Source organism: Podarcis tiliguerta, assembly GCF_965153285.1.
Source record: "Podarcis tiliguerta genome assembly, chromosome: 12".
Taxonomy (NCBI): domain Eukaryota; kingdom Metazoa; phylum Chordata; class Lepidosauria; order Squamata; family Lacertidae; genus Podarcis; species Podarcis tiliguerta.
Window position 1 is genome coordinate 26,673,165 of NC_139545.1, and position 15,087 is coordinate 26,688,251.

Sequence of the window (15,087 nt, forward strand, 5' to 3'; positions counted from 1 at the left end):
AGCTGCCTCCGAACCGAGCTGCCTGCTTGGTGAGTCCCCATGCGCTGCACTAAACTGGCGCAGCGTGGACTTGCTTCTGTGGCACCGGAAATTGTGTCTGTGCAGACACGATCTGGCCCATGGAGTGATCTCCACGGGAGTGGAGGTAAACCTTGCTGACCCCTGTTCTAGAGGTCCTTCCCCCTCAGTGGGAGTCAGGAAATTCTGGACAGCTTAAAAGAGCTCTCCTGGTTAATTTGCTGGAGGATGCAGTGCAGTTTTCTCTGCCTGCACTGCTGCATGGAGCCACCACCAAGCTGCCTCTGTTTCTCTAGGGATCAGAGCCCCACCTTTGGTAGTGTCTATACTTTTAAGAGATCAGGGACATTATCTTAATTCTGGGGTAGTTTATTATTTTACTTCAACTGTTTGCGCCTCATAATGTGGAATAAGAGTAGCTGTATATGGAGAAGCGGAGTGTGAAATAATAGGCTTATAGAAATATTCCTTCCTGTATTACTGTGTCTGGTTTTGTCATTAGCAGAATTAATTTCTCAAGGGCCTAGAAATGCCCGACCTTGACATTTAGCCAACGCCAGCCAACCACATTTTCTGTTATTTAGGTTTTACGTTCTCAAGAGAAAAGAGATTTTGCCTTAATTATTGTGAGAAAATATTAATACTAGCTAGAACAAGGAATGCCTTCTATTGTAAAAACAACAACAACCCCCATATCAGTAGTGTTCTTTTGAGCTACAACCCACAAAGGCCAGTCTCTTCGCTATGTCACCAAGGCAACTGTAGGCAATCTGATACTGATGATTTTGTTTTTCACTTACCTGGAGATTTTTCAGTATAATGCAACCTGTAAGCACACGAGGTTTTGCACTGGTCCAGCGCAATTTGAGACGAGTTGGAGTGACGACAGGGCACACAATTCCTGTAAACCAAAACGCAATTGAATATCTATCTTTCTCTCTGGATTACCCATGACTATGAAGTAAAACCAGGGATCAATAAACACAGCATTTTGTTTCATGTTGTTACTAGCAACAGCGACAGTACAGCATGCCCCCATTCAAGATTGCTTAAGAGAGAAGATGGCCAGGTATCAAAAATGATACACAAGCTGCCATCTAACTAGTCTTTCTTTCAGAAGACTTACATGCTGCTTTTCTGGGCAAAGCCTTCTAAAGCAGCTTACAACAAATAAAAACAGTTATTATTAAAGCAAAAATAATATAGATTTCCGCACACACAAAAACCAGATATAAGAAAACCTCAGAATTTCAACCACATAATAAAATTCCAGCCTTCAGTATGTGTAGTTGAATGACTGGGATTTAAAATAATATTTATCGGCATCCTTAGGAACTCAGCTAGCAATGAGCTTTTCAGAACGTGAAAAAGTTCCAGAAGGTCCATTTTAACCAGTCTTTTACTACTTCTCAGACCGATAATGCAGGACAGAGATTGGTAAATTAAAGCTGATTGACCACATCCTGCCCACCAAGACTTTGCCCTGAGAAACAACAATATCTTGCATCCCAACAATTGCCTTTCCAACCGTATTCTTTGCCTCTGGGGAATTCTGAGATCTGTAGCTTAAGAACAATTGCAGTTGCTCAAGAGATGTGCTGGAAGAGACAGAAAGGCCATGCTTCCCTGTGTCAGCACTACCATTCGAGTGTGGCTTTCTAGTCATGAATAGCCTGAGTCAACAGGGAGTCACAGAATGGGATGTCAGCATGTCAACCTCACGGCGAGTGCGGCCTAGTACGTTGTACAAAGCCTTCTGGCCCAAAGCAAGAGGGTTCAGGATTCTCAGGCAATAACAAAGAAGCACAAAACACACTCTGTGTGGGGCCATGACATTAATTTAACCCTCACTGGAAGGTTGGGATTTGAGGGGTGGGCAGGATGAAGAGCAATTAATGTACTCAGGTTCCACAAGATGGCACTGATTAGTAAAAAGTATGGGCAACCTTAATTTCCATTGCAAGCCAAACAAGAGGGGAAGTCCTTAGGCCTTAAAAAGCCTCTATTAAGGGCTATTGTATGGGACATAATGTGTGTCAGTAACTCATGAGGGTTAGCCCAAAGTGATCAACCTATTGAGTATCCTGGACCATCACTGTGTAGAAGATGGATCAATGCTGTGGTTTTTAGTCCTTGGAATCACCAGCCCATAGGTAAGATGCCACAAAGCAGAAGTAGAAGAAGTGCCAGTAGGAATGTACAGTATATATTGCCCGTACCTGCTTTAGGAGACTGCAATTAAAAAAAAAAAGGACAAGTAATAATTTGATCTGGGGAAACATACCGTTTGTCACTGCAAGTTATTCTACAAGTAGGGCAGAATTCACACAAATGGCCCAAACTGCTGGGATCAGTGCATTTGCATCTTCCACACACACAAGTTCCTCTTCCACTGCAGACCTGGCCATTTGAATTCATGCAGTGCTTTCGTAAGGATGTTGAGCACTGGCAACGATCACCCTCCCAGCCACTAGAGCATTTGCATTTGCCTGCTTCGCATTCACCGTTGCCTACAAGGGCAGAAAAGGAATGGGTGAGGCCCTGGGTACATGTCTCACTAGAGGGGCTTCAACGTCTCCTGTGCCGAGCCTTATTGAACACAGCTTCTGAAAACTTATTATACCTTTAAGTGATTATTGGTTTAAAGAAGAAGGTAACATATTTTGCTTCTTAGTGAAACTGTGATAAAGCGTTACTCAATATGCTTAAGAGATGGAAAATAGGTAATTGATCTGCCTGAAAATGTCAGGGTGGGAAGATGAGGTGTACAATTAATGTGTTCCATTTTAAAAAAATTGCTTAAGAAAGATATGTGGGTTAAAATCGAGAGCTCTTTAAAAAATATTTATCAGTTTGGTTGTTTTTCAGTAGAGTTTTGGTGCCATAAATACACCACCACTGTGAAGAAGGGATAGTTGTTAAACCATAAGCTACATATGCCAGCAGATGTCATTAGATGCTGACTCTCACCTTTCTCAACCAACATGCCTCGTGGTCATGGATAAGAGGAGCTGTAATCCAGCAACATCTGGTTCTCCACCCCTGATGTATGCAGTACAAAACCATTTCTTAGGTATTGCTGTTAACATTTGTGTGGGATTCTACACCACAAAGGGAACCTACACATGTAGAGAAGGATCACCACACTTCCGCACAATGCATGGAGGGTGTGTGTGTGTGTGTGTGTGGTGTAGCAAGGACACAATGGTTGGGCCAGCAAGCATGGCCGCTCTTCATGTGATGGACATAGTCGATGCAAAGAACACCCGACAGTAGACTAGAGCTGAAGAAAAACTTAGCCATGAGATTCCCTAGATGGCCTGGGGCAAGTTATCAACTCCCAGCTTCACTTACTAACCTACTTCACAAGCCGTTGGGGAAAATAATGAGGTTGCTTACTTGAAACTATTGCCCTTGGGAAGGAATCCACATGCAAATGGGAGTTCACATGGCAGGAATGTCATCAAAAGGCATATCTTCAAGTTGGAGGGAACTTTCCTAACACTTGGTTGTTTTGGTCACACCCAAGGCGACATTATTTCCCTCCTTAAGATCCCCACTGCCAGATTTTAACCTGGGAGTGGATTCCCAAAGGATGGGACTGCATGTGGATAAATTAGCAAAGAACAATAGCTAATGGTGAGCAACCTTGTTTTCTTTTCTGAGTGGTGCTGCACACTGCACACTGCTAAATATTTCGGCAACTAGCAAGCTCTCCTGAAAATGGAAGCAAAAAGAAGCTGAGTTGCCTTAGTGTCAGTAATTTGCATCAAATGTATGTAAATAAATAAATAAATAAATCTGGTGTGCATGCTCTTTTGGGGGGGATTCCCCAGCAGAAAGAGAAAACTCTTGTGTCAAGGGCACTGTGTAGCATAAGACTAATTGGCATCATCTCAGAAGAGCAAGTTAGCCAGCTCATTCCAGACTCATCATACCCTTAACCAGTCCAAAGTTTTCCTGGATTCTTAAAATGAGTCCATCCATTCACTGTCGCTGTCCCTGATGTGTGGAGCTCTCTCCAGACTGGAAGAACAAATACCCTTTCCTTTAAATCTCTCCTGCTTCGGGTGTGGTTTTTGACTTATCTCCTTCAATCCCACCAGCAACAAAGTTTTAAGTACGTATATCTGAACTTGCCCACAGCTGCTCCTCTGCCACCTCTTCTTCCTTCCCTTTCCTTGCTGGTCCTCCCTCCCCTCACATCACCCCTTGTGTATTTTATATTGTAAGCTTCTTGAGGCCATACATTTATCGATTTCTGCAGATGTAGCTTTGTGAGGAACTATAGATATTGATGCTGCTGTAGGTACATGGTGTTACCTAGCAATAGTGTGACTTAGTTTGGGCCTTAGGGTTAAGGCAAACTACAAATCTAGTTAACAGCAAAATCCTGTGCATGTTAGAGGCCCTGCTAGGTTTGATGGAGCTGTCTCTCTGGAAAATGGGTTTAGCTGAAAAAGACTAAAAGCTGAATTGGTAAAATATAGTGAAATTCTGGAGCTTACCAGCACATAAGTTTCCCAAGTGATGAGGGCAGGAAAAGTCATCTTTTTCACAGTATTTACCATATATTGTGCCAAGTTTGGTTTTGTGGCAAATGCATTTCCCATCTACACAGTCTCCTTGACCACTGCAGACTAGGTGGCCCTTGGGCATCTTGCACTGCTCAGAAGAGAATTTGTCGCTGGAGCTCGAAGTCTCTGCATCCTGAGATGTTTCATCGACACATATCCTTTTGTGCTTTATGCTGCCCTCACACTGACAAGCACATATTTTGTGTATATTAACTCTGGTTGATTCATTGAAACCAAGCGGTTTGAGCGTCATGTATTTTCTTCCTTCAGTTGTACCACATCCTCTCATGGCAATGGAAATATTGAAGAGCACCTGCAATATAAAAAATGAGAAGCACTATTTTACTGTATTGTTGAAAAGCAGCCCTATAATCGTACTGGGGCTTTATAGAAAATGTTGAAAAATGCAAGTTATTTATAAGCATATATTTTTTTAAAAAACATTGACTTCTTGGTGGGGTGGGGGAGAGAACACCTGTCACCATTCTCTCCCCACCTCCCCTCTGAACTGTTTCCAGATATCACCCAGAATGAGACAGGGTGGCCTATTAGAATTAACCATAATTTAAAACCAACAAGCACTAGCTGGATCTCTTTCCTCTCTTAGGACCACCTTCAATGTGATATTTGCCCAAAAGCTTTGGACGCAATTTGTATGCTGTCATAGATGGTCCCATATAAATGATCGTTATTAATAGCAACAAGCACAGCAATTGGCACGCTGCATTCTGAGGCCACCAACAAAAAGTAACTTACATGCAAGCAAGCAGAACTTTACGTGCCACTAGTACTGTGTTGTTGTTTTTTTACGTTTCTCTCTGTAGCAGCTGCCACAAACTACTACAGTGGTACCTCAGCTTACAGACGCTTTAGGTTACAAATGCTTCAGGTTACAGACTCTGCTAACCCAGAAATAGTACCTCGGGTTAAGAACTTTGCCTCAGGATGAGAACAGAAATCATGCGCCAGCGGTACAGTGGCAGTGAGAGGCCCCATTAGCTAAAGTGTACCTCAGGTTAAGAACTGTTTCAGGTTAAGAACGGACCTCCAGAACGAATTAAGTTCTTAACCCGAGGTACCACTGTACTCAGTTGAAAAAGTGGCTTGCATCTGTGAGAATGGAAGCTGCAAGGGCTAAAGGGAAAAAAACACACCGCACAGTTGGTCTCCTTAACTGTGGGCAAGCTACTGCTTTTGGTGATGCTTTTAATGCCCCAGTCTACTCATCCACTGCAAATGTGAAATGTGGCTTACACGTCAGCTTCACAATCTGAAAATGCTTATCTGTTTTACCCGAAGAGCCTCACATACACAGAGGAGTGTATAAATGAGGAAGCTAGGGGTACAACTCACAGCACCCCTAGAACATTAGCCATGGGCAAATAAGTGTGCTGGAATAATAAAGATGACTCTGATGACAATCCCTCAGGAACTTTGAATGGTTTAGGAAATGAAGCAAAAACCTCAGGGCACATCTTTAAAATAGCTGCATGCCTTCACACCAGTTATTTAAAAGGTACTTTAATTGATTAGCTCTAGGATCAAAACTTTCAAGCAGGCACAATGTCTCATTCCTGGAAGCCTGGGGAAATTTGAAAAAGCAGCTGCTTACTGCTAACAATGGAGCAGAAATGTTTATCCATGGATTTAACTGGAAAACAAAGCTCCGAAGAAATAAACTCCACGAACAATCTGGAGGGCCTAAGACTACGACCCACAGATATTTACTTTAAAACCCATACCAAATCTTTCTTCCACGGAAAAAGCTATTATAAAAACATTGATGAAATATTTTGCCTCCTTTGTGAATAAAGGAATGCTCGTACTTCAGCTGTGGATTTCACGTTTTTGCATCCCTCCGCGCCGGTTTTTCTACTTCCATCAGGGCAGATTGCAGTGACCTTGACATTTATATCTTGGATGGGGTTTTCCACCTGAATTTTCACTTCAGAGAGCAGCTTCTGCAGGGGTGGGGGTGGGGAACCAAAAAAACAAGAGAGCTCCATCACATTGCATGGCAATATGTGCTACAGTGGCAGCATGCCTGACTCAGTGGATTTAACTAGAACAAAAGAGCCTGTCTGTCTCTGGATAAAGGAATAAATTGTTTTCTGCATAAAGACTCCATTTATATATATCACACAGTCATGCCAGGGGAACTTGTAATCCTGAAGAGGAGGAGGAGGACAAGCAATGTTGGGGTTTCCAGCTAATCTTACAATGTCAGTGACAAATCCAGCATTCCGTTCTACCGCTATAGGGCAAGTTCACACAATAACATCTTTATTCCGTTCTATGTCTACTGAGTGGACACTGGTTTTCAAAATACTGCTGCTGTTAGTACCTGGAATACCTACTTCCAGATGTCCCTCTCGCCATCCATCCATCATGGAGAATGATGCCCCTTGCTTTTGTGGCACCAACCTTTCTTATCCTTGCTAGATTGAGCACGAGACTCTGTGCAAGCTGTTTTCTTTGTTGGCAATGCTAATCACAGAGCAAAACCAGAAAGAGACAAGCAAATCCCTTGTTTGCTGTGGCAAGAAGGCTGCCATGGCAGTGTGAAGCTGCTAGCATCTCTACACTTGCTGGGGGCATGGAGTGATTTGGTTTAAAGACAATGTTTGAAGCCTCCCTCCCTGCATGATGTGATACTTTTCTAAGTCCAGCAGTTATCTTCTAAGCTTATGGAGTATCTATTCATGCACACATACACAAAATCAAACAAGCAATCCCTCCACACAGTCTTAATTGGTACAGGGCCGCACCAAATGATTATTCTGAATGTGCTCACTGCCTCTCAGAACACTAAGTATGTTAATAGCTCAGTTGGTAGAGCATGAGACTCTTAATCTCGGGGTTGTGGGTTCGAGCCCTACGCTGGGCAAAAGATCCCTGCATTGCAGGGGGTTGGACGAGATGACCTCACAGTCCCTTTCAACTCTACAATTCTATGAAAAATTAGAATACAGATAAAAACCCATCCGATTTAATGAAAATGAGATTCGTTTCTGGGCAAGCTCACAGTGCCATCTTATCACAAGCAAATGTGCACCATGTAAGTTCCATCCTGATGTTGGAACCAAAGATGTACTGGGGAAAAGGTGAGATATGGGTTTCTTTAAGCTAAAATGTTGGAACTTTGAATTGTGATGAAGCCATTAACTGTTTTCTGTTTTGAAACTGAGAGCAAAAGAAGCTGTTCTCATCTTTTGGCATAGATGCAAAGTTGGCTGGATTTCTGTTGATTGTGTCCTTAGCAGAGCAAGACCAATTAAACTGATAAGTGTTAAAAAGAACCCCAAATCTGTAGAAATGCCATGAGCTCATAACTTTTTTATGACACCTGTTTGGTAAACTCCCAATTAAAAATTGAAACTACAGAGAAATTCAGAGGTATCTTGGACACAGCTGATATTTTTTAATTACAATAGTTCAGTTCAGGTGAACTGCAATGGAAGAAATCTCACACACACAACATAAAGTTTCTCTTTTTAGTTCACCACTCTCTCTTTTATATACCATTTGCCTATTTTTAAGGAGGGATGTAGAATTTTAGATGCTGAGACCTTAAGCAGATTTTTAATTTGGATGTTTAGATGCAGCTCTAATTGGTGCCATTTTTGCTGGGTCTTCTCATTATCTATTTGTAAATTATGGCTTTACAAATTATGGAGAGATGACATCTCCTTCCGAGAATGCATCTCCTTGCCATTTGCCCCAATTAAAAATGGAACATCAAAGCAAGGTTAGTTACGAAGCAGATATAAATCAATTTGAGTGCTACAACTAATTTCAGTGAGAAACAGTGAAGATGTATTGTATATCCAATTGGTGCATAGGAACATTTCTAGTACAGAAAGTCACCAACACGGTAGCCCCAGATGTCGTTGGACTACATCTCCCATCTACCCTGACCATTGGCTATACTGGTTGGGATTGAAGGAAGCTGTAGTCCAACAACATATTGAAGGCACCACACTGGCTATTCCCCACCCCCGAACTTTCTCACCCTTTCCTAGTGGCATATTTTCTTGATAACTGTACACTAGCTTGATTTTCCTCAGAAGTAAAGAGAAGGTATGTGGGGTTTTTTTAGCAGTTTGCCTTTAGTTTCCACTCTTAAGTGATTTTCTTGGGTGAAGCTATGTGCTGCTAGTAAAGGAAGATTTTTATTTCCTTCTGACCGAAGCTTGACAGAGGCTCGCTTTTTCTGGTTTCTTTTCTTTTTGCTTCATTCTACTCTCTGTGGACAGTTGTTTTTGTTCAGGAATCCTCCTGGAACCAACCACAGACCTCACCACAGCAAATTTGGTAGAATGGGACTTTGGGACATTTTGTAGATTAGATAGTTATTATTAACCTAAAGGAAGGAGGGAAGGGGAGTTTAGAACACAGGAAGCTGCCTCAAAACTGGGCTATCTAGCTCAGTACTGCCTAAGCAGCAGCTCTCCTGAGCTACAGGCAGAAGACCCTACCTGAGGATGCCAGGTACTGAACCTAGAACCTTCTGCATGCAAAGCAGATGTTCCACCACCAAGCTACAGCCCTTCCCTACGGGCCTTTAGCTTTGAATTCTGGTGATTGGCTGCTTTGCTATTGACCTCCAGTGTTCTTATGAACTGCTTGTTCTTTGCGTCTCTGTATTATTATCATAATCATCAACATTTCCCAGCAATTTATTCCTTCTTATTCCTCAAAGATTATAATTATAATAAAGATTACAATATGATCTCTGAAGATTAGGAGAGTGTTTATCCTAGAAAAGTTTAACCTTAGGCCGTAATTATTTTACACTGTGGTATTGGTTTTAACAGATCTAATAGTTTTCTCCATAATATTTTACTGTTCTATGTAATATTATATGAGAACAGTGTTATATATATTTATAGGTATGCAGGCACTCCTTGACTATCTTGCTATGTTGCACCTTTACCTGGAGCTCACAGAATATTTATTTTAACAGCTGCTTCCCCCAAACCAACATTAATGGAAAATGCATTCATCATAAAGCATATACCTTGTAGGCTTCTACCACCAAGTCACTGAGATTCACTGCTTGAGATTCTATCTGTCTTGCAGTAGTTCCCGGCAGAAGAGGCAAAAGGTCCTACAGAAAAGCAGTGTTACTGTTAAAAGGCATCTGTGATTATTATCTTAAAACTTGTGAAATTCTGACGTTTAAAAATACCTTATACCAGTGAAATTGGCTCCCTTGGACTGCAAAAATTACATTAATGTTGTTGTCTATGAGTTTTTCGGAAAGCTGGCCAAGTGATGGATGCTCCTGAAAACAAAAAAAGGAGATACATAGTGTGGCTTTTGTAGTTTAATATGATCTAAAGGAATGCTATGTGTCAGGGAACTGCCATCGGAGCGGGAGGCGGAGAGGAGGCTCCCGGACAATGGTGGAGATGGTCCTAGTAGAAGGAGGGATAGCCCATCCGCTGGGGAAGGTAATCAGCGTAACACCAGTGGGAAAGGGGAGGAGATAGAGGAATCGGAGAGGTGGCTCCAGGACTCTTCGCAGGAGACCAGCGGAGAGGGCACTAGCACTCCGTTGCCCACACTCACCTTGCGCAGGAAACTTTTGCGCAGGCAAAGGGGGAGGAGACTGGGCGTCAAACAGCTTCTATGTTGGAAGCGGTTTAAGAAACGCCCACTGACAGATGCTGCCAGCGACTGAGGCAGCCACGGATCTTGAGGCTGTCCTGACAGAAAGGGTTCACCCATGCAACCTAGCCAGGAGTAAAGGCAACTTACGCACGAGCAACCCCTAGAACCATTACACTATGAGTGTGAAATTAATGAGAAACCTTACATACATGACTGCTCTTCTACCATAAATCCCTGAATGCTTGTAGTGAAACAAGCCTTAGGACAAGTATATATATTACATTCATCAGATGGCAACAGCAGTTATCACTTGATATTCTTAACTAAATGAAACTGTCAGCATGTATGCAAGCTAGGTCAGCAGCCTTCAGCTGTTTGATTATCAGAACCCACCTTTAGCCTGAATGTGTTTTTAAACTATGCATTCATTTTAATTCTCACCCTGTCTCCTACTCTTCCTAAAAAATACCCTAAACAAAAAATAGTGCTAGCAGGGCTGCTGCAACCCACTTAAGGTCAGGTGGTGGCTGCTGTGAGTCCTGACTCATCATATGAACACGAGTGACTGAAACACCACATGCGATTTCCCGGTTTAGCATATCTGCAGAGCAAACCACCCCACTCCCAAATAAAAGGGGAAAGAAGAAAGAGAAAGAAGCTGAAAGATGACCAAGTAAATGAGTCAGGCGCAGTCTGGATGAATGGACTTAAGGTCGAGTCACATGCAATGTATCAGCGGCAAGTATCAGCTCCCTGCAGCGCATATATCTGTGATACATGCACTTGACAACATTCCGTTATTAATAGAACAGGCATAAGGGACCCCTGACCATTAGGTCCAGTCGTGGCCGACTCTGGGGTTGCGGAGCTCATATCGCTTTACTGGCCGAGGGAGCCGGTGTCCAGCTTCTGGGTCATTAGGCCAGCATGACTAAGCCGCTTCTGGCGAACCAGAGCAGCGCACGGAAACGCCGTTTACCTTCCCGCTGGAGCGGTACCTATTTATCTACTTGCACTTTGATGTCCTTTCAAACTGCTAGAACAGGCATACCTTTTCATTAAAACTAATTCAGGGCAGTTAACAGGGTTCTGCTATCTTTGCAGTGTGTTTCCTTAGAGAAAAGGGAAGCTCATGACAGTAGCCGTGTGAGCGCCTTTTCACCAACGCACTGGATTCAAAAGTACTGAGCAGCAAGCGAACAAAAGGAGCTATACTTCTCTGTGTTGAGGCACAGCACTGTGCATTTGCAGGTGTGCTAAGTGGAAAAACACACACACAGTTCCCTTCACTTTGCTGTCCACAACTTTTCTCTTTCCTTCATCCTGCATCTGAGCCTGGTCTCAGTACGGGTTCGTATCTCACACCACTTATTGGGCATCCACAAGGATTAACCAAAATTCAACTCTACCCACAGACTGATCAGATGCTGTAATAGATGGGAGCTTTCAGCATGCAGAAGAAAAGGAGCTACACCCTTTAATTTGTGTTGCTCAGGTCGCTCATCCCTAGCATAAACTTGCCACTTCCTCTAGACTTGGTTTACAATGTAAACTACCTAGCTTACTCCAATCTCCCCCAAGTGATCCCAGGCCTTCACAAGGAACATAGTGTTTAATTCTTGCGACAAAACGTGTCAGCATACCTTGAGCAGAAGACATCCTCTACCACTCCTGGCTATCTGGAACAGCACATAACGTAAGCAGGGAAGAAAAGACCTCAATAAGAGGTGGGATGATGAAGAAAAAAACGCTACTCACACTGTACTGACTGGGAGGCTGAAATCATTTGAGTGAGCTGGTTCTAGCTGAAGTTCACAGAGACCCTTCTAACGCTTGGGGAAACCACTGTTCAAAGCCAATGCTGTATACGACATATACCTTACCATACTGGTCGCTTTGACGTACACATTATCTTTCAAATGGCAGTTTCCATCATTAGGGATTACTATCCCCGCTAATTTACTGTCAAGCGCCAGGTGAGAGGTCTGATCCGTCATCATGAGAAGCAGGCGCTTGGCTTCTTTGCGCCAACCAATATGGCTCTAAGGGAAGGAAGGGGAAAAAATAACCAAGCTAACGGGGTGAAAGCAAACGAAGAAGACAGAAGCATTAGTTAAAAGGTACTGTACTGGTTTGTAGGCTCTATTTGATTTGAAGTGCCTGAGACACAACAGGTATCCAAAGGTCCGCTTTTTAATCTACTGCAGGGGTGGCCAATGTTGTGCCCTTGAGATGTTCTAGCACTACAACTCCCAGCATGCCTTGCCATGGCAGTGCTGGCTGCAGCTGATGGGAACTGCAGTTCCGGACCACATCTGGAGGGCACCACTTTGGCCACCCCCGGTTTACTATTTTAAGAATTGCTTTAATACTGAAAATGAAATAAAGCATTTGTGGTTTTTAAGCAATTGGAAGCATAGCTGCCCAACTGCTCTAGATCTGGCTGTGACTCTTCAAGAACAGTAATAAGTACCCAAGACTCTCATACCAACACACATATATGGTACCTGCTGGGAACTGGCCTGGCTTTTTCAAACCACAACTTGAAGCCCTAAAAATATCTGCAAAAGCAGTTTTGAGCAGGGACGATGATGGACGTGGAGAGAAAAGGTCAACGTGAGCACCACAAGAAATGGAAGGTCTCCACAACTGCCTTTGGTTCTGTGAAAAGCTACAATATTCAGACAGCACTGGAGAACCATGGGATTAGATCAGCTATCAATCACTAGGATAAAAGTCAGATCCTTTGCTGGTTTATTGGCTGCCTCTTACCTGGCACACAGCTGCTTGAAGCATAGCATCAAAGCCCCCTTCAGGTGTGTCAATATTCCCAGAGATTTTCTGCTTGCTAATTGCACTTCTGAATTCTGCTATCTTGTCAGTCAACGATAAGACATGGATATAGCCATGAGGAGGCATACAATCGAGATCATAATCGCTGTTTGGCAAAAAGATGAAAAGCGAATTTCTATTAAAATTCTGCTTGGAAATTAGTTCTAGGTTAATAGTTGGCTATAGCGGCACAATGCTCGCACATCATTTCTGGCTGTCTATAGACACACTAAACACAAATCCATGTTATTACAAAAAGGGAGTAAGTGCTGATGAACTATGTCAGGTGTGGGGAATGTGTGGCCCTCCAGATGCTCTGGGTCTCCAGCCCTCACCATTCCTGACCACTGGCCATGATGGCTGGAGCTGATGGGACTGGAGCCCAATATCTGGAGGGTCATAGGTTTCACCATCCTTAAACTATGTGGTATGACATTATATGATTCCATATAATGTATGGAAAGTAAGGGAGGAGGTTGAAAGACCGGAATAAAAAGCCTTTCCCCTTTCACCACCACAAAGAAAAATAAACAAGACAGAGAAATGACAGATCTAACCAACCTGAAGCTTTTCCTTCTTAATCTGCCAAAACTTTTTGCCATTATTATTATTATTATTACTCCCCACCCATCCTGCTGGGTTTCCCCAGCCACTCTGGGCGGCTTGTGTGTGTGTATATATATATATAGAGAGAGAGAGAGAGAGAGAGAGAGAGAGTCAAACATTAACAACTTCCCGATACAGGACTGCCTTCAGATGTCACCTAAAAGTTGTGTAGTTCTTTATTTCCTTGACATCTGATGGGAGGGCGTTCCACAGGGAGGGCACTACCACCAAGAAGGCTCTCTATCTGGTTATTTCCAACTCAGTTAAACTCAGAACAGATCCACTTAAATTAAAGGAGCTTAAGATAGTCATGTCCATTAATTTCAATGAGTTTTCTCGAAGGATGGCTAACATTGGATCCAACCCATAGGGAACTGTGCCAAATATGAAGAACGCCATGAGAAGCAGGGAAGAGGGAAAACATCTGCAACCTCCCCCGGCAGGTGCAGCTTACTTCATCTCCTTTCTCCCTGCCCCACAAGCAAACCCCAGTCAAGTCATCAGCAACAAAAAGTTGCAATACATTTTAGGATAAGTTTATAGAAAATGACACAAATTAAGCTCCTGTGCCCTCTGCTCCCAGTTATAACAACATAGGAAAGCAAACTCAAGTCATGTATACAAGATGTGCTTGTAGAATCTTGATTGTTTAGTGCATACTATTTATTCTGGAAAACTTAATGTGGCTCATGGGTCAGTTTTCACAGAGCAACTTTAGTAAAAACAGATAGCATTTCCCCACCTTGCCCTATAGGTCCTTGTGCCCTTGCCCTATAGGCCTTCCCTTATAAGCATTAGGAAGCAGCACACCAGTTACATCAACACAGTTATGTAACAAAATATTATGCAGGCACTGCAACAGTTTACAGCAGATAAACCAAAATGAAATAGAAATATTAGATCATTTGTTTCACACCTTGCCCTTCTCAAAGATTTAAATTCAGGATGCAATCCTAATTCTACTTACCTGGGAGAAAGTCCCATTGAATTCAGGAGGACTTACTTCTGAGTAAACATGGTTAGGGTTACACTGTAGGATGGTTTAGTTTAGGACACATGTGAGCTTCCAGTTAGATTTACAAATTACTTACCTGCATTGATTGTGAATTCTTCCTGGGTGAATGCTAATATAAGGCGACACCGTCTTATCTACGTAAGATCCATATCCAAGTCGCAAATCAAGGGAAATATTTTCCATCTTTTGAGATAAATCAGATCCAACAGAGTTTAATTTTTCTATATTTTTGTGCATAGATGCAGACACATCAACCAAATAATAAAGGTCGACCGGGTACTTTTCCAGTGGCTGGACTTTCAACATAAAACTTGCTTCAGATCCTGATAGTTAAAAAACAAAACTGTAATAAGTATTTCTGAGTATTAATGTTGCATTAAAAAATTCTGCAAGCATATCTTATTTCTAAATCCCATTTATTTT

At 42.6% G+C, this 15,087-nt stretch overlaps 1 protein-coding gene across 1 annotated transcript in view; it reads right to left on the reverse strand.

Moving 5' to 3' along the window:
- Positions 1–15,087, reverse strand: part of ITGB8 (integrin subunit beta 8) — a 46,166-nt gene that overhangs the window by 4,115 nt on the left and 26,964 nt on the right. The window contains exons 4-12 of the mRNA XM_083405392.1: positions 14,741–14,987; positions 12,984–13,149; positions 12,095–12,253; positions 9,787–9,882; positions 9,616–9,705; positions 6,422–6,556; positions 4,527–4,908; positions 2,303–2,528; positions 819–919 (exon numbers count right to left, since the gene is read on the reverse strand). Of these exons, the coding sequence (XP_083261518.1) occupies positions 819–919; positions 2,303–2,528; positions 4,527–4,908; positions 6,422–6,556; positions 9,616–9,705; positions 9,787–9,882; positions 12,095–12,253; positions 12,984–13,149; positions 14,741–14,987 (1,602 nt within the window). The remainder of the gene's footprint in view (positions 1–818; positions 920–2,302; positions 2,529–4,526; positions 4,909–6,421; positions 6,557–9,615; positions 9,706–9,786; positions 9,883–12,094; positions 12,254–12,983; positions 13,150–14,740; positions 14,988–15,087) is intronic.